The sequence below is a fragment of the Nesoenas mayeri genome (assembly GCF_963082525.1).
Source record: "Nesoenas mayeri genome assembly, chromosome: 22".
NCBI lineage: Eukaryota > Metazoa > Chordata > Aves > Columbiformes > Columbidae > Nesoenas > Nesoenas mayeri.
The window spans coordinates 3,130,403-3,149,633 of NC_137572.1; the positions used below are offsets into that span (position 1 = coordinate 3,130,403).

Genomic DNA, 19,231 nt, shown 5'->3' on the forward strand with positions numbered 1-19,231 from the left:
ACCTGAAACCCACATGCCCATTACTGTGGTATTTTTCCACCTACTACAGGTGAAACAGAAGATGGGCTGGACCTGGAAGGGGAGGGGTGGAGTGGCAGCACAAGATGCTGATTTATAAAGCACTAGCAAACAGTGCTCTTTCTCGAAGCCATTCTGCCTGAAGGATGCCCAGGAGCAAGTGCGATTCCAGCTAACGTCTGCTTGCCGGCTCAGAGGGAACCTCAGCTCTGTGAGCTTTTGCACTCCAACAGCCACAACTGCTCTGAGCCACTTCATCCTCCCTTTGGGCTTGTGCTTTTCATCCAGAGACTTTAGCTTGGCTGTTTCGCTCCATCGGGAAAGGAATAAACTCACCAAGATGGTAAAGGTGAGTACACTGTTCATGGAATTGCTGCTACTGCATAGGTGTTGCTTCTTAAGAACAAGCATTAATGTAAGTTTTCATATGTTATGAATATGAGCTAAGTGTAAAACAGAATACTAGATACTGTTGGGGATCCAGCGTAACAACTGCAGTTTTCACTCTAGATGGGTATGTATCTTCAATTCTAAAAAGTAAAGAGATCAGATTGGAAAGGGAAGAGTTCTAGGACTGGCTAGTTTCATAGTTTCATGAACACTATCCCTTTTGCAAATGCCAAAATCGGAGATTTTATGAAAATCTGCAGATTAAACATAGACCATGCATAGAAATGATGAATAGATTTTACTAACTCCACTGGTTTTCTTTATTATTCTCCTCCGTCTGCTAAGTTCTCACAATAGTAGCTGTTTTCTTTCTGTCCTGCTCCTTCTACTTTATGGTGATTTGAAAAGCTAAACAGATTTTTGGGTGGGATAAAGAGAAGAGGAGGAGAAGGAAGATGAAGGAAAAATCCCAACAGATAAATCAGTGAATCTTTGGCAAGGCAGAAAAACCAGAACTTCTTGTAAAAGACATGCCCTTTATTTGGGATATCTATCGCCAAGCAAACTCAAGTGCTTTAGGAAAATGATTTCAGGCTTTTAACTCCCCAACTCTTAGCTTCTCCCTTCCTCAAGATGCCATGTCAAGACGTCAATATACATCTAATTAAAGGGCATCTGAGGATAAGACGCCACTTTTGAGTTCAGATTAGTATTAAGTACTAAGATGTCCCAATCTTTCTTTTTCTTTTTTTCTCCTTGTTGTTTCCATTCCTTGAGCTCTCTGGTTTAGTCTGTATGCAATTAAGCTGTCTACTCTCATCTCATCTGAAATATTACCTCTGCAGGAGTCCAAACACTGACAAATGTCCTGCAGAGTATATGTGGGCTCATAAAGACAGACAGACAGACAGACAAGCTGCTCTGTCCTGTCAGCAAAGCTCACCATCAGATAAGACCCAGTGCGACTCTCATGAAACTCTGACAGTTAATCTGTCAGGAAGCCTCCGAAATGGGGTCAACCAATAGTCCTACCAAGGCATGGCATGTAGTTTACAAGATAATTAGGATCTGGAATGTTGTGATTATAGAAGCTGGTAAATTAACAACACAGGAAGTTTGCCCTTCAGACTACAGTATTAACTTGAAGTTAAGAAAGAGCTTCCCCCCCAAGTTATCAGTAAAAAGCCCATATTGTCAGAGGTTTGGCAGCTTCTCTAAGTTAACAGTGTCCTGTACTTGGTACTAGATGGGCAAAAATGAATCGGGAGTTTTCTAACTCCCCATCAGCTCTGAGCTCCAGCTGAAAAGAAACAGGATTGTTCTCCTTGGCTGCCAGTATGGTGTTTGCCTCCATTTCTCAATACATGATTGAGCGTAAAGGTTTAAATATAAACGTGTAAATGTTAATTTTCATTAAAAAAGAAAAGTAAACATTTAAGTCACGTATCTAAAAAGCTCTATGAACAGGCAAGTTCTCAACGAATACTTTCTCCCTCCCCTTTAAAATATGTTTTGCTTTTACACCAATCTGTTCCTTGGAGCTGATAAGTGAATTAATGGTTTTCACTAGCAGCGCTGAGCTCCTGGGGCAGTATTCCTACACTTTGTGTTAGACCATAAACTCCTAAAAGTGTTGCACATCTCTACAAGAATGACTATAATGTGCATCTTTTGAAGACCTGGCCATGACTGCTGTAACACATGCTGGAGGGATCTCAGGATAAGACAGGAGAAAGACACAGTAGCAATTCGTAGCTTGTTTTAAACAAGTAGATTTGTCAGAGTTTAACCTGTTTGTGGTAATTTTTACTGCTTCCCTCAAGTCCCAGCAGATCTTCACAGCAATGCCAAAAACTTGTTTCTTTTACAGAAAAAATCTGATGTTTACTCGGTTGAGATCTATGGGACCAAAGATATAGAAAAAACAGACACTGGAGATAAAGACGAGAAGTACAAAGACTTGAAAGGCAACAAGAAAAAAAAGAAGACAGAAGAGCTTAAGAAAGAGCTGGACCTGGTGAGTGTTGCTAACTGAGCTCCCATTCCACCTGGCAGGACAGGGGCTGGAAAGCCAACGCAGCACCAGTTTAACACACACGCTGCACTGCAAATCCTGACACAGGGAAGGATTTGCTTCCTCGTGCTCCTCAAGTGTGCCAGGAAAGAGTTGTGCAGGATTACTGTCTATAAGGGAAGAATGATTCTGGTCTAAATACGCTACTTACGGTACAGAAGCTTGCCTCCCCAAAGAAGAGTTATTCCCCAGATGGAATAAGTGTCATCAGTATTTCCTGTGAACTGCCACTTGCGTAGTGAGCCAGGAAACAGAGGGAAAGGTGGAAGCACAACATTTTGCTCTGGAGATTTCTGGTAGATCTAAAGGCACGCCTCAGCTTTAAGCACAGGGGTTTTTCCCTAAACTGCGCTGTAGTTCAAGGACAGCGCACTAAGCTCAAGAAACCTGTATTTTATTTCTGGTTTGCTACTGACCTGCTGGTTGATCTTGGACAAGTTGCTTCCTCTCTATACGTTTCAGTTTCCCAATCTGAAAAATGAAGGTAATTATACTGACCTCTTTTCTGAATTGCTTTGAGAGCAACTCAAAGGAGGGGCTACTTATGGGCTAGATGGTATTTCAAAGGTAAGGAACCCCCCCAAATCAGCCATCAGTTTACTCATCATGTTTCCAAGCTGTGCTCAGTACCAGCTAAATAATTCTCGATATATCTCATCTTTGCCAGCAGGGGATGTAACTTTACTCTCATGTTTCTAAAGAGAAACCAAAGCAGAGACAAGTTAATTGGCTCATCCAAGTACCAATGAATCATTCTGTGAAAACAACTGTGAGGTCTCTCAAATTCTTGGCTTCTAAATCTCAGTTTGGCACAAGACATAATTAGGTCAATGATACCACAGAGGTGTCACTGCAGGGAAAGAAAGGAGAAGAGCTTGGAGATTTCCTCTCCCACACCCTTTTAAACTGTGGTTTGAACCTGCTGCTTCTTTCTACAAGACTGTGGTGGATAATTTCACATACCCTGCCTTGTCAATCAAGTGCAGGTTGTTGTCACACATATTCTGACACCACACCCTTTCTTCTGTCTGCATCTTGCCCATGGTACTGAATGCTTGAGTCCATAGCATGGAAAGAACTATTTATCTAAAAGAAGCACAGACATTTGTGGCAAACAGTATTAACATGAGAACACCATTCTGTTCTTGTGACAGATTTGCTGGAGGAGGGAGCTATTTACAAAAGCACTCCAAAAATCAAAAGAAAATACCATCTTCCAGCGGAAGATATTTTGCTTATCAATATGCAAATTGCATATTGTCTATTCATGAAAGTGGGATGTCATACGAGCAACTGGTCCCAGATCCAAGCAGCTTAAATATTCTCCAGATCCTGAAACAAAATTTCCAACAGTCTGAAATCCTGCTCACTATCATTTTCTCTTTCTTTTGGAATCCAGGATGACCATCAACTCAGCCCTTCAGACCTGGAGGAAAAGTACGGTACAAACATCAGCCAAGTGAGTGCACAGGGTATCAGTAAGAAACTGCCTGAATCGGCCACCTGACTCTTTTCTGGTTTAGCCAAAGCTCCCTAGAAGCAGGAGGAAAACATCCAAATCAACAGACTCATCCATACATGGATGCGTGTACACATGCATGAAAAAGCACAATGCACTAACTCCCAATACAGCCTAAACCAGTAAATCAACATGCAGCACCAACCTGGATTTAGAGTTTCTCTCAAGTCTGATGTACTGCTTTGAAATCAAAATCCCTGCACAAAACATGACCCCAAAGTCTGCACCAGGACCTCAGCTTTTTCTCAAGTTTTTATCTGGTATTTTGATTTTGCTACAGTTCATTTTTCACTTGCAGTGTCTGTAACAATCTGTAGCAAGAGACAGCACTGGAAATGATTTTATCTTGAAGGAAACACTAGATTTGAGAAACTATACCCTTGACTCCCTTTGACACCTAACATTTGAATACCAAAGCATTGACACGTGGCCAGAGTACAGACAAGAACTTCAAGGAACCCATGAACTACACATGTCCCGGTGGAAATGCAGAAATAGCAGCAAAAGAACTGCTATCTGTTTTTCCCCAGCTTCCCAAACATTTAGAGCAGATATACTTGACAGACAACGGACAGAATGAGACCTTCTAATGGACACGGCCCCAAAGTCAATGCTCCAGTAGAGAAATATCTGTTTCTTCACAGCAGATAACTAATAGTAGCTACCCAGAAAGTTTGGAAATCAAAGATGTAGCTTACTGCAGCCGATCTGTGACACAAACGTTCCAGGAAAACAGCAGCATGCAAATTTTGTTCTGAGTTGAGACAAAAATCTATTTTCTGAGACGTCATTTTAAACGTGTCATTTACTTTTGCAGGGTCTCTCTAGCGCGAGAGCAGCAGAGATTCTGGCTCGCGATGGTCCCAACGCGCTCACTCCTCCCAAATCCACACCTGAAATCGTTAAGTTCCTCAAGCAGATGGTGGGAGGGTTTTCCATCCTCTTATGGATCGGAGCTGTCTGCTCCTGGATTTCATTTGGCATTCAGATGGCCCAGGGAGCTGAATCACCCTTCGACAATGTAAGTATTTGCATAACCACATGGTATTTGACCCTTTGACAATCTAAGTAATTTAAATACTACTTCACAGTTATTCAGTAACTACAAGGAGGCCTTTTATTCTTTCAAGACTTTCCCTCTACTATGGAACATTTCTGATAAAGGTTCAAATAGCTGACATACCGCTTCTGTCCAAGAGTGCCTGTCCAAAGGTTTTATAACCACTGCCCACAATCATAATTCTTGAGTACTCATAAGGGCAATACTGAAGTCCACAAAGGACTCCGGAGTCTTTGACTCCGATTCCCTTGTAAGTCACACCTTGCTATGAACACAGTTTGTTCGGGTTTGTATCAGGTTTAGTTTAGAAAAAACTTTTAGAGAGATGGGAAACTTGTTATTAAAAGCCCTTTTCATACTCAAAAAGCCTTATGTGATCATTAGCAAGGCAAAACTTTAAAGTTCTTTTCTTAAGCTGTCTTTTAACCTGACCAATGTCTCATTCTAAGAGTCTCCTGAAACAAAATAGAACTATGATTTATTATAGCAGAGGAACTGCTGAACACTTGTTTTAAATTAACTGTATTATGTCTTCTGCTGATTAGCTCTACCTTGGTGTAGTCCTGGCACTGGTTGTCATCCTCACTGGTATCTTCGCTTACTATCAAGACGCTAAAAGCACAAACATCATGGCCAGCTTCAGTAAAATGATTCCACAGGTGAGAACAACCAATGCATTTCATTTGAGATAAAAGTTCAATCTAATAACGCACCTCGAAATGACAAAAAAACACAATAAGCCCAGCCTGATTTTACCTCTTGGTAGGAGATTTAGAGGATGGCACAGTGCTAATCTTTGCCGCACTTCTGTCTTGCAGCAAGCTCTTGTCATCAGAGACGCAGAGAAGAAGGAACTGCCAGCAGACAAGCTGGTGGTTGGAGACATCGTGGAAATCAAGGGTGGAGACAGGATCCCAGCAGATATTCGCCTCATCTCTGCTCAGGGTTGTAAGGTAAACAGCATTTTGTAGAGCATGGGGAAAGAGGAGGAACATGGTTTGGAGACTTTTATTACAGATAAAGAATTTCTTCACACCCAATATGATTTATTAGAGCTTTAATCAGACATCATCTAATTAAATCATAGAGTGCAGAAGTTATACTGTGATGCTCAGGCTCATCTAAGACTAACATCTCCACTCCCTGAACATCAAAAGAAGCAATTACATCCATACCATCATCTAGCAAAGCTCTGCCAGGGCAGAAATACCAATACAGCATTAATAGTCTCCACAAACCTGGAGGCAGATCCCCAAACCACTTTTTCTTTTTTTACTGAAAATCCCACTGACAGACACACAACATTCAGTTCTCAAAGGAGGAGATTCTTTCAATGACAGGGGCAAATCTCTCAGAGAAAAGGCACTGAGAGATTATGACCCTCTCACTGGTTATTAAAAGTGCTGCCACCTTGCTTTCCAGGCTAGACATAACTGCACATTACTAACTTTAATACACGCATGTCTCCATTTCATTAAAGGTGGACAATTCTTCACTCACAGGGGAATCAGAACCACAGTCCCGATCCTGTGACTTCACCCATGAGAACCCCTTGGAGACCAAGAACATTGCGTTCTATTCTACCACCTGCGTGGAAGGTGCGTACAGAGAAGGGCTGTGGGACTGCGCAGTGCCCGCGACAACACCACATTCCTACTGCAATGCAATCAAAAAGACTCTAATTAATGAAAATAGCTTACGTCTTTATCTTCACTGATTTCTAAGGGGAAGACTGTCATTCTGGGGTGAAGTCTCAGTCACGTTAAAGCTGGGAAGGCTTTGTCCATCAGTACAGGGCACAGAAGAGAGGATCAGTGTCTCCTGGAGCTGACAGTCTTTGATTTCTTCACAGGCACTGCTACAGGCATTGTGATCAACACCGGGGACCGCACCATCATCGGGCGGATTGCCTCTCTCGCATCAACAGTGGGAAATGAGAAAACACCCATTGCTATTGAGATAGAACATTTTGTCTACATGGTGGCAGGAGTGGCCATTTCCATCGGTGTTCTCTTCTTCATTATATCTATTTCGCTGCGGTACAAGCTTCTGGACTCCATCATCTTTCTCATCGGCATCATTGTGGCAAATGTGCCAGAGGGACTGCTAGCCACAGTAACGGTAAGCCTATGCTTGAGTTCACCCGTTGCCACTGCAGTTCCTCAGTCATTACCACAATTAGCCACTCTTAAGTTCATTACAGCACAACACTAACTAGCAAAGAACAGATTACCAATTAAATGACTCGGACGAGTTAAGTTTGAAATAGGGTAGTTTTTTCCATTAAACTGAAAGGACAAACATTTCATTCAGAAATTCTGGCATAGCTGAGCCAATAATCTTAAAAGCTTTAGCACAACTCAATTTGAAATAAGGTTCTTCAAGTATGCTCTCCCTCAATTGCTAACCAGTAGAATGCTGGGACTCATCTCCCCACAACCTGTTCCAGTTTGGAAATGAGGATATTGTACTCTGAAAGTCGCATGAAAATTCCACTTATTAACATGTAGAAAGCATCACTAAAATCCCTGGCTGAGAAACAGCACACCTGCTAAGCACTGCTGGCCCTAAAGTGACACCAAGAACAACCAGCAGCACTGCAAAAATGAAGAGACTCATTTCAGGATTCATTAAGTTGGTGGTTAGGAGCTCCCCCTGCCATTGTAGATCCTTCTATCCGAAACAGCCTCTGAACTGATATGACATTCTGATTTCTATCAGCAAGCAAGCAGCTTCCTCTCAGCAGCACATGTACTTTTTTCTAGTTACAGTCAAACCTTAATAACACTATTAAAAAAAGAAAAATAAACAACACCGCAGTCAACCAAAAGATACATTTTAAAAAATGTTCTCTTCCTAAAAAGAAAGTGATCACAAAAAGCCCAGCAGAAGTATGGAACCTCACTGCATCGTTCTGTAACTGAACCTCACTAACCATGAGCTGAACTTCTTTACATCTGCCAGGTGAGCCTGTCTCTGACGGCCAAACGGATGGCGAAGAAGAACTGTTTGGTGAAGAACTTGGAAGCTGTAGAAACACTCGGTTCTACCTCCATCATCTGCTCCGACAAGACAGGGACTCTCACACAGAACAGGATGACTGTTGCTCACCTCTGGTTTGATAATCAGATCTACTCTGCTGACACCAGTGAAGATCAAATAAGTAAATACGGCAATGGGGGACTGGGGAAGGGGATTGAAACTGTGGCGTTTCACACATACTGTCTGCCAAACTGATGTTAATGGCAATCTTTTGAGAGCTAAAATAGACATGTTTTCCTTCCACGTAGAAGTGTAGCGTGCACCAGGAAAGTCCCTTCTTAGCCATGTAGAGATGTGAAAAAAAGAATTCATATTTGAACTTCACTCACGTAAATTAAGCCTGGAGTAAGTTCTAATTCAGAACCTTTTGCCAACAGTAAACTGAGGAGCTGCGTTCAGCTCTGTGGCCTCCAGCGTAAGGAGGATATGGACCTGCTGGGGTCCAGAGAAGAGCACTGAAGATGGTCAGAGGGCGGGAGCAGCTCTGCTGGGAGGACGGGCTGAGAGAGCTGAACTGGGGGTGTTCAGAAGGAGAAGACTCCAGGGACACCTTATTCCATCTTCCAGTAACTAACGTGGACCTACAAGGAAGCTGGAGAGGGACTTTTTACAAGGGGATGTAGTGACAGGACAATGGGTCACAGCTTCAAACTGAAAGAGGATAGGTTTAGATTAGATATAAGGAAGAAATTCTTCCCCATGAGGGTGGTGAGGCACTGGCAAATTGTTTCTCTGTAACAGAACCTTTCAAAAGGACAATTTTCTTCTGCAAATAATTCAATCCTGTTGTTTCGAACTTAAGCTTCTAATTCCATGATGTAATACACTAAGGGATGCAATATTTATTTTGCTTCCTCTCAGCTCAGCCTTTCGATCAAAGTTCTCCATCATGGACAGCATTATCAAAAATTGTAACCCTCTGCAACCGGGCAGAATTTGCACCAGGACAGGAGAATCACCCAATAATGAAGGTACTGCCCACTTCATATCAGCTTATTTCTCTTCCTCTGAAAGAACGATACATATAAGTTGTTCTGTTTGACTTTAGTAATCTCCTTCATTTTAGTGTGGCAATCTTCTGAGTTACTATTTATGGCAGCATTACTGCTATACACTCACAGAAGGTTTAATAGGGGGTAATAAAACCACAAAGCCAAGAGCAACTGTTCCTATAAGGAAAAAGACAACTCAGGTAGCAAGAATTTCTACGCTAGTAATTTAATCTAGCGAGATAGAAAAAGGTAAACACACCTTAATTAATGTCTTTACACATGACTGCTGAAGGTTCTGAATTCTGGTGACCAGACGACCAGAATAAATCCCTGATTTCTACTGTTTACTCCATCAATTTCTTCCTCAAAGTCACTTGATTTTGCGCCTCTATGAGCTCACCTGTACACGCCTGCTGCTCCCCTAGAACCACATTACAAAGCTTCCACACAAACCTGGATCACAGATCTTGTGCTTTTGCAGAATTCAAGCTCTAATTTCATCTCTTTGTAGCTTCGTTCTAGCATCAAATGCACAACACACGCCTCAAATTTTGACCATAATAATTCTCCAGGACAACCTGGATGTAGCAGTGTAGATTCATTGCTGCTTAAGCATACAACATGTTACAGAAACACGCAAGCTCTCCTGATGGAAGTGCAAAAGTGTATGTGCTATTAACTGTTCCTTTGTGCACACAGAGAGTTGTGGTGGGTGACGCCTCTGAAACAGCCCTGCTGAAATTTGCAGAAGTCATTTTAGGGGATGTCATGAATATTAGGGCGCGGAACAAGAAAGTGGCTGAAATTCCTTTCAACTCTACCAACAAATTCCAGGTGTGTTTCATTTGTAGAAGTTATGCCAGACCGTTTCCAACTTCAACCGTTTCTATCGCTGGGTGTAAAGCAACTATTCGTGACCTCAAAGTCTTAATGTGGTAATTCAGTAACAGAGGAAATCTAATCTATAGTAAACATGATGGAATGTATGTTATCCTAATGGAAAAAAATAAACATGACTCCCACGCAAAGTGATGAAAACTAGAAACAAATGAGGATCATGTACGCTCTTTCAAACCATTTCCTATTTGTGGCTCACAGCTTTCCATTCACAAGACTGAGGATCCCAATGACAAACGCTTTCTGCTGGTGATGAAAGGTGCCCCGGAGAGGATTTTGGAGAGGTGTAGCACCATCATGATCAATGGCAAAGAAGAACCACTGGACAGTGAAAAGGCAGAAGCTTTCCAGACAGCATACATGGAGCTGGGAGGCATAGGAGAGAGAGTGCTGGGTGAGTCCAACTAGAGGGACTAACCAGAGAACTGCAGTGTAAAATGGGGTTTTAAATCTTGGTGCAAGCGAGTGTGTCTGGACTTCATTCCTCCTGTGGCAGAGGGGGAAAGGCAAGTGTACAGCCTGCTAGGCACGGTGTTAAAACCGCTCTGCTGTGCTGTACGCTCTTTGCGGCAGGGCTGCCCTTACTGCTCTGTACTGATGTTGCACTGTGCAGCCAAAAACCGCTTAAGTAACCCAGAAAGGAAACCACTCCTCCCTGCTGGCAGTATTTGCCACGTGGAAACACTGACTCTGTATGAACGTCCATATGAAGGTTACCATGGCAGGTTAAAAAAATCCTCCATGAAAAGTTAATGGTTAAGTGCACTGGAGTTCTAGGAACCAGAGCAAAGCCTGGTGGCAGACAGCAAGCTCTCCCGTCTCCCACTATTGCCTGTACGCTACATCAACTTCAGTTTCTTTTCAGGTTTCTGTCATTTATACCTGCCCGAGAATGAGTTTCCAGACACCTACCCCTTTGACACAGACTCCATGAACTTCCCAACCTCCAACCTGTGCTTTGTCGGGCTCTTATCTATGATCGACCCACCTCGTTCCACAGTGCCAGATGCTGTCTCAAAATGTCGCAGTGCTGGGATCAAGGTAGGGATTTTACAATGAAGCACACAGTGATGCTACAGAAAGACTCGGCATAATGTAACTTTTAAGATCTTCCACCACACTGTTGTTAAGTATCGTTCTAGCACCATCTATCAAGAAGCTGGATGTTTGTTAATACCATTCTAGGGCTGTAAATTAAAGAAAGTGCTTGAGATGCATTCTGGATTCTGAAGACAGATCAGGAAACCAGCAACTTTTCAAGAAAAGAATTAGTCATATTTGTCCAGATACCTCAGTCACAGAGATCCATTTTAAGATATGATATTCTAACAAACTCTCACCTTTGAGTATATCCTATATAAATTCTTGCATAAAGCCTTCTTTATTCTGCATTATTCTAACCTCGCTGCCTGTGACAAGTTCTTTCTTTACAGCCCTGATAAAATAGCGCAAATAACACAAGGTAGAGACCTGATGTCAATATAGAGCTAATTAAGTAATAGTCATAATGTGTCAGGGTTATGTACATAGTGCGGCTTTCCAAGTTCAGATCGCTTCCTGGTTGACAACAATAGACATTTCACCTTATCTCACCCCAGCCACTGCTGATACATTTGCTGCTCACGCTGAGTGCCTGTCCCTTCCTCAGGTTATCATGGTCACTGGCGATCACCCCATCACGGCCAAGGCCATTGCCAAGAGTGTCGGCATCATTTCAGCCACCAGCGAGACTGTGGAAGATATCGCCAAGCGCCTCAACATTCCCGTGGAGCAAGTTAATAGACGGTATGAGTAAACAGGGGATATCTATGTGTCAATGCGCTGAAAGCTCAGCCTTCTCCCTCTGCAATGCTTTACAGCCCATCCCTACACCGTGGCTGCTTTTTGCTTCTCTGTTCCTTGATATGTTCTCAGTCTCTGTGTCCATCCAACATGTCACCTCTGCCTAAAGAACTACGTGTCTAGGTCAGTGACTCTGATCTTCACCGGCCCTAGAAAAAGGCTGGCAAATTACTCTATGCAGGTCATGTTGGACTTTGCTGCCACTGCCCATTCGACAAAAGAGACACATACGAAAAGCAACATTCAGAATCAAATGACCTAAGGACCATCAGTCCAAATTCCTCTTTTACCCATTAAATGTGAAAACCAATAACATCCTAAGAGAAAGAGAAAAGCTCTTTACAGAGAAATGTCTTCCTCATCCAGTGTCCCACGCTCCCACTCAGAGTCCTCTTTAAAATGCATTTTCTGCTGTTATGGCTGCTCAGAGGGAAGCGTCAATTACTCCCCTTGTACTTGGGTAACTCTAATTCACTCTGAATTTCTACAGTGGCTTTCATTCAACACCTGCTGATTACCAACTAATGCTTCTGAAATTAACTCAATTTGCTGCTTTCCTTACTACAAAGCCGCACACATTCTACGAGTGCACTATTTTTATCTGAGCCTTTTGATTTGAAAACTCAGCCAGCTTTCCGATGGCTCTTCCAGGGAAGCGACAGCAGCTGTAGTCAATGGGATGGAGCTGAAGGACATGAGCTTGCAGCAGCTGGATGAAATCCTGTGTAACCACTCCGAGATCGTCTTTGCTCGGACATCGCCCCAACAGAAACTGATTATAGTCGAAGGCTGCCAAAGGCAGGTGAGTAAGAGGTATAAATGGTTATATACAGGTATGGCTATAGGTGGAAGCCAACTTCCAGTGCTCTTTGAGCTCTGTTTATACTCTTTTCATTGTGCAAGAACATTATTCTAACACAAATGCTGTCTGGACCAAATCCAGGCTGCTCAAGTGCCTGTTATAGACTCCAAGGAGCTTTTCCTGAGTTTGACTGGCTTGCAGTGGTACCGAGGGTCTGGCTTTTGCATGTAATTCTGCTGCTGTGCTGCACATGAGGTCTCGTGGACAGAGACTGGACACTGTTCGGGAAGGAGCCTTCCCTCAGGGACTCTTTAAACTCAGAGAAAAGCAACACGTTACCACATCTTCTCATCTTATCTCTCGTGGCCATTTAGACCTGTGTCCTTCCTGCCCATAGGAACGTTTAGAAGCAAAATAAGGTATAAATCCCGTAAAATGTCATAGAGTGATTTATGTAGGACCGAGCCTTATCTATGGTACTTTCAAAGCCTGTAAAACAACCCCCAGAAAGCAGGATTTAAAGAGAGTTTGTCCCATGCACAGGCAATATTATGTAAAGGGGCAGGGAGCGCAGCCAGCAAATCAGGCAGAAGGGAAAGAAATGACATGTCTAGAGCTCTGAAAAACGGTCATCAAAAGACCCCCTCAGATATGACACCTACCAAGTAAATGCTGCAAATTGAACGCCACGTCACTGTTCTCCCTGAACTTCGCAGAGAAGGAGAAGAAGCACAAGACGTTATTTTCTTTTTGTAATTACACCAGAGCTAAGCTTTCCAATCAGCATTATCAGCACTTTGGGTTTAAGCCTGAATTGCTTACAGGGGAGTTTAAAAAAAAAAATAAGGGATAAAATGTTTCAATTGCATCTCTTATTTATTTGATTTCTGAATGGCCTTTGGCAGACGGGGGTAAATGTGCTCTGCGCTGCTTAGACACCCACGCTCCGGGGAGATTTGGCTCTTTAAAGGATGAAGAGGAACATCCTCCCCCCTCAACTCCAGCCAGCCAGTCTACATGCTATGTTTAGTACTTGGAGCTTATAAGCCCTTCCGTACATGGCATTATTTATAGGTAGTGACACTGAGCTAAATCGCCACAGGGACAGGACATTCAGTATTTGTATTAATCAGTTTGTCAGGCTTTTTCACCACTTGGAATTGATATCAAGCCATGAACTTCTGCATCAGCTACAACAGGACCTTTCGCTGCAGTCGATGGTTTAATTGGAAGATAACAAAGAAGCTGAGTTGAATAATGAGAGTTTTCCATCTTTTGGATTACTAACACAATTCTAGCGTAGACTGGCAATGACTACAAGTTGTTGGGACGGGATGAGAATGGTTTAACTGAACACTTACATAATTTATAATGAAGATGAAAGCTGACTCATTCTGTAAGCACTTCACAAAACACAAAAAGACAAGGGCAGAACATGTTTTGTCAATTGAATCTCTCACAGATGCCAGAGATGAGCCTGGCTCTGCTCAGACCGTGACACACCATATATATAGACAGATGTCTACATTTTTAAGCTCCCTTATTATTCCACAGAAAGAAATTATGAGATTAATTGCATTTTAAGTGCACCTAATTTAGATGTAGCAAATTATATCCCTGAATTTCCCATTTCTCTTTACTAGGAAGGGAGTCTAGATGACAAACTGGCACAGACATCTATCACACACAAGTCTGAGGTTGCTGAATTAATCCTACCCAGTGTCTTTGGGATCACTGGCTATGTTCTATGTGGGTACAACGAGGATTCAGAACTTCATATCAGCATCTTTCCTCTAGAGATATAAAGACAGGGAGTGTGCCGAGAGCAAACTGGCCTTAGGGGATGACGCATCGGGATCCTTTTCTGTGTTCCAGGGAGCAGTTGTTGCCGTGACTGGAGACGGAGTGAATGACTCCCCTGCTCTTAAAAAAGCAGATATTGGAATTGCTATGGGTATTGCTGGTTCTGATGCAGCTAAAAACGCAGCTGATATGGTACTGCTGGATGATAACTTTGCTTCTATTGTCACAGGAGTGGAGGAAGGTAAAAATAACGTTGCTATCCACCTTCTTAGCTGAAAGCTGCTGACAGCCGCACGGCACTGGCGGGTCCTGATTCTTCCCTCCTGCACTCACCTCCTCTTTCTTCTTTCTGGACTTAGAAATGTGGTTTTAATATTTGGGAAGACTGGGGCTTAATTCAGCTTATAGACACATGACAAATAGACCCTAAGGAAATAATCCCCCTCTCAGCATCGCTCTGCTATGGATGCTTGTTCAAGCAGATATAAGCAGTATATGTTTTCACTTCATTTAGTTAAAAACTGAACTTTTTTCTGGAAAATGCTGTTGACAATAAGCTTGTTACAAAAGTGTCTCCTTTTCCTTCAGGTCGCCTGATCTTCGACAACCTAAAGAAAACAATTGCCTACACCCTGACTAAGAATATTGCTGAGCTCTGTCCCTTTCTCATCTACATTATTGCCAGCATTCCACTGCCCATTGGCACTATCACCATCCTATTCATTGACCTGGGCACAGATATTGTAAGTTGGTCTCTTTTATGTTATTTTCTGCTGTAATATCACAACAAATGAGAGGGCTGATTTCTGTCCAGAGAATGCTACACAGATCCTTTTCTCATTTGCTGTCTGTATGCTGAAAAGGCAGGGGATGCCAAGAGAACCCCCTGAGAACCGGTTTGTTTCTGTTGTAGATCCCTTCTGTTGCATTAGCCTACGAGAAAGCTGAAAGTGATATTATGAACAGGAGACCACGTAACAAGAGAAAAGACAGGCTGGTGAACGAGCAGCTCGCTGTGTACTCCTATCTGCACATCGGTAGGTTGGCCTGTTCTCTGGAACACGTTCTTCTATCAGCAAACCAAGACACAGTCGAGTTGATTCATATTTTTTTAGAAAAGCGGGAGCTGAAACTCAACTCTGGCTTCCTAAGCAAACTTACTAACTCCCTTCTGTTGCTCATTATTCAACAATACAACAGGTTTTTATGTACAGAGATCAAGAACCTTAGAGCTCTAGGAGCTTTAAAACTGCCTTTAGACTCGTAGCAAGTTTCACGCCATAGGAGACAGACTAACACCAACATCCAGCGCGTTCCACGGTGCTCCTAAATTCTGCTTCTTCCTCATTTCTACCCCTGTGATTTTGCAGGTATCATGCAGTCAATAGGAGCCTTTGTGACCTACTTCACCGTGTATGCTGAACAAGGTTTCCTCCCTTCCACACTCCTTGGCGTGCGAGTCAGATGGGAAGACAATAATATTAACGACTTTGAGGATTCGTATGGACAAGAATGGGTAAAGAAGCACTGAAACATCCCTGCACTGTCCCTAACCCAACAGTTTCTTAAAAATTCCATACTCTCCTCCAAAATAAAGGAGCAGGGACAAAGAGAGAGATCTAAATGCAACAATAATTCATTTTCACCTAATGGTCCTCAGGATAGACAGTTTAGAGTTCCTGCCACCCAGCTCTTTCATTCAGACTCAAATTCTTTCATTCATTCTTCTGCAGTTTCCCTTCTGATTCAAAGCCTCTGGAGATGCATCTTCTTCTTTGGACTCACAATCTCACAGCTCTGCTTCTCACCAGCGCTCCTGTGAAGCACTCTGCAGGCTCTCCCTGCCCCTTTCACTCTTCACTCATTCTGTAGAAATCGTAAGACACAGAAGCCACTAATAAATCAATATTTATATATTGATTATATATATTGATATAATATAAATACCTCCTTACGCCAAGCTTGTGCTTCAGCCTCATGACTCATCCACAGTAACCAGCAAACTAGAACCACCGGCCAAAATCCTATCATTACGTGTCTATATCTGGAATAACTCTACATTTACACCTTAGTTACTAAAACCCTACTATCAAGTTTTCCAATCACCTGCACAAGACAGGAGTGTCTGATATAATGCTATTTGATTTCCCTTTCAATTTGCAGACTAAATACCAGAGGCTGTACCTACAGTGGACGGGCTATACTGCCTTTTTCGTCAGCATCACAATTCAGCAAGTTGCTGATTTGATCATCAGGAAAACACGAAGAAATTCCATTTTCCAGCAAGGCCTTTTCAGGTAAGTTTTGCAGATACTTTACCTGCCACACGAGCGGATAAGTCAGCCTACTGCTAATTTTAGAAGAAGGTGAGCTCAGTGATTTAGCTCACTCACATTCAGTCTGAACAAATACTAAATCTGGCTTGGAGCAATCGCACATCTCAAACAAATGGTTAAAACCGCCTGTTGGCTGGAATTTAGCCAGAGTGTTTCTGATAGGAAAGCAAACTGCTTTCTTTATCTGCAGATCCAGAGCCCACACCTATTTATATTTCCCCCTTACATTTACATTTGAGCCACAATGCGCACATTCAGAGCAACTACCAGATGTGAGTAATGCACGCTGCATTTCTAGCTTTAAATCAAGCTTGTTTTAATTTAGGTAGGTCAGGAACGATACCGGGAAAGACACGGGCGAATGCAATGCCAGACAGTGCTACGGAGTCTGCAGTGTGCGTCGTCTGCATCATAACCCTTCCTCTTTGCTTTTCTTGTAGGAACAAAGTCATCTGGGTGGGCATATTTTCCCAGATAGGAATCGCTCTGATCCTCACCTACGGTCTTGGACATGTTACGGCCCTGAACTTCACCCCGTTGAGGTGAGGTTTGATGTTCACATACTGCCCTTGTCCTCCACGTATAAGCAGACACAGATTTACCATTCTGCAGCAGCAGACAAATGGGAGCAGGACGTCCATGCAGCACAAGTCAAGGATAAACACTTAAGAGTATTCATGATGAAGAATAGGGAGGAAACACAGCATTTTTTCTACTAGATTTACTACCAAGGATTCAAAAATCTACTTGTGTAGAACAAGCATTTTAATATCTTTTTCTAGGATCCCAAATATTCTGGTGAGACCAGGTAGCATTTTGCTTCATTTTAGGCAAACAACTTTTATTTTATATATATATCACTGTCAGAACTGTTCCATTTTTCTGCCCCGTTCAGAGGCTGTAATGCCACCAGGCAACATTTCCTCATGAACAGTTACTGGAATAAATTAATGTAGTCACTACTTAAGATGATGTCCATGTAAGCCTCTCAGCCTTATCTGAGTGCTTAAATTAGGAAATAACAAGACAAAAAGGCCAGATTCTCTTTGAGTGCCATCAGACCGCACAGACAGAGCCCCGCTGAGCGGTAGATGCTTCTGAACAAGCACCTTTTCTCCCGCTCCCAGGTTTCAGTACTGGTTTGTGGCCGTACCGTTTGCTATCTTGATATGGGTCTATGATGAAGTCCGCAAGCTGTTTATCAGGAGATACCCAGGAAGTAAGTACAGTTTTCTACATTTAGTATTTTAATACAAGGTGTCATTTCTTGCCTTTATGCACATCTATCCTAGCTGCTGATGGCAGGTAGACAGCTTAAAAATGGACCGTTTGTTCTCAGAAGTAACTCTTTTCCCCTCTTCCCTTGTACTGCAGGCTGGTGGGACAAGAACATGTACTATTGAACAGTCCTTATCACCAGTGTCCCTCCTCCTCGTCAAGAGCTTCTTCCCCACCTGACACAACCTCTGCTGCTTTCATGTCCTGTCTGTGCAATATCAAGCTTGGGTTCGCCCCAGGAAGGGGTGACGAGATTTCATTAATTTCATGAAGAAATAAGGACTTTAGAGGTTGATCCATTACCTCCCACTGTACTGTAAAGCTGACACTTGTCTTGAAATTGAAATGCTACCTATTTTTGGAACAAGCACAATTTTCCCTCATTCAAAGACAAACTTGGAGAGCACTCTGAGATGAAAACACGCAGAGAGGAAAAAAAGAAGAGACAGAAAATCCATATAATCTAAGGCATGAATTTGCACTAAAGGTGGTGTTTGCTGATTTTCTTTTCTGGTGGAACTGAATTCCGAGTGAGTGCATATATAGATCTGTATTACCTTGCCAAGGGTAAAAATGCTGTATAGGAATAATTTGATAATAAAACTTTTTTCCAGAAAACAGTTATCCATCTTGTTTTCTTAAAAAGACCAGAGAAAGCGAGGGAACAGGACAGGAGCGGAAAGAAGCGCACATCTGCTCTTTTTGTCCCCATTACAGACTCAGATACTTCAAATACCTGCTCAGTTTTGACAAATGCACAACTAGTCCATTTGCACACTTTGAGATACCAATTTCAACACTCGCTTTCCAAAAGCCACAATCTCCATGGCAAAACAGACCTTAGTACACATTAGATAGGTAAAGTTAAAGTTGTATTTGAAACCAGGTCTTTAATATGGTCGTTTTAGCAAGAATCAGTAGGCACCACATCTTGTTTAGACAAAGGCTTTACCCAATTTAATAATGTATGTTGCTATTTCACATTTAAATGCGAGCCTACATGAGCTTTAGAGAAGAAACAGGGCCAGAAAGAGAAATGCTGTTAGAGCAAACAGTAAGAGGAGTTAGCAGTGAGAAAGAAACCAAGAGAAGAACCGAGGAAGGCAAAAAAAGCATGTTTTTCAGCCTAAAACCTGCCTATTCCCAAAAGTCCACACCCTTATGTGTTAGAAGCTACT

General features: G+C 42.5%; 1 protein-coding gene across 1 annotated transcript; it reads left to right on the forward strand.

The window, feature by feature from the left end:
• Nucleotides 1-358: 358 nt before the first annotated feature.
• ATP12A (ATPase H+/K+ transporting non-gastric alpha2 subunit) lies at nucleotides 359-18,178 on the forward strand (the record flags this gene model as incomplete). The annotated part of the gene is made up of 23 exons (XM_080357986.1): nucleotides 359-367; nucleotides 2,279-2,425; nucleotides 3,882-3,941; nucleotides 4,819-5,022; nucleotides 5,607-5,720; nucleotides 5,880-6,014; nucleotides 6,542-6,659; nucleotides 6,914-7,182; nucleotides 8,026-8,224; nucleotides 8,965-9,074; nucleotides 9,795-9,929; nucleotides 10,194-10,386; nucleotides 10,858-11,033; nucleotides 11,641-11,777; nucleotides 12,486-12,636; nucleotides 14,512-14,680; nucleotides 15,028-15,182; nucleotides 15,353-15,476; nucleotides 15,810-15,955; nucleotides 16,603-16,736; nucleotides 17,216-17,317; nucleotides 17,903-17,994; nucleotides 18,150-18,178. The coding sequence occupies 23 exons, from the start codon at nucleotides 359-361 to the stop codon at nucleotides 18,176-18,178; spliced, it is 3,108 nt and encodes a 1,035-aa protein (XP_080214112.1).
• Between the last annotated feature and the right edge of the window lie 1,053 nt (nucleotides 18,179-19,231).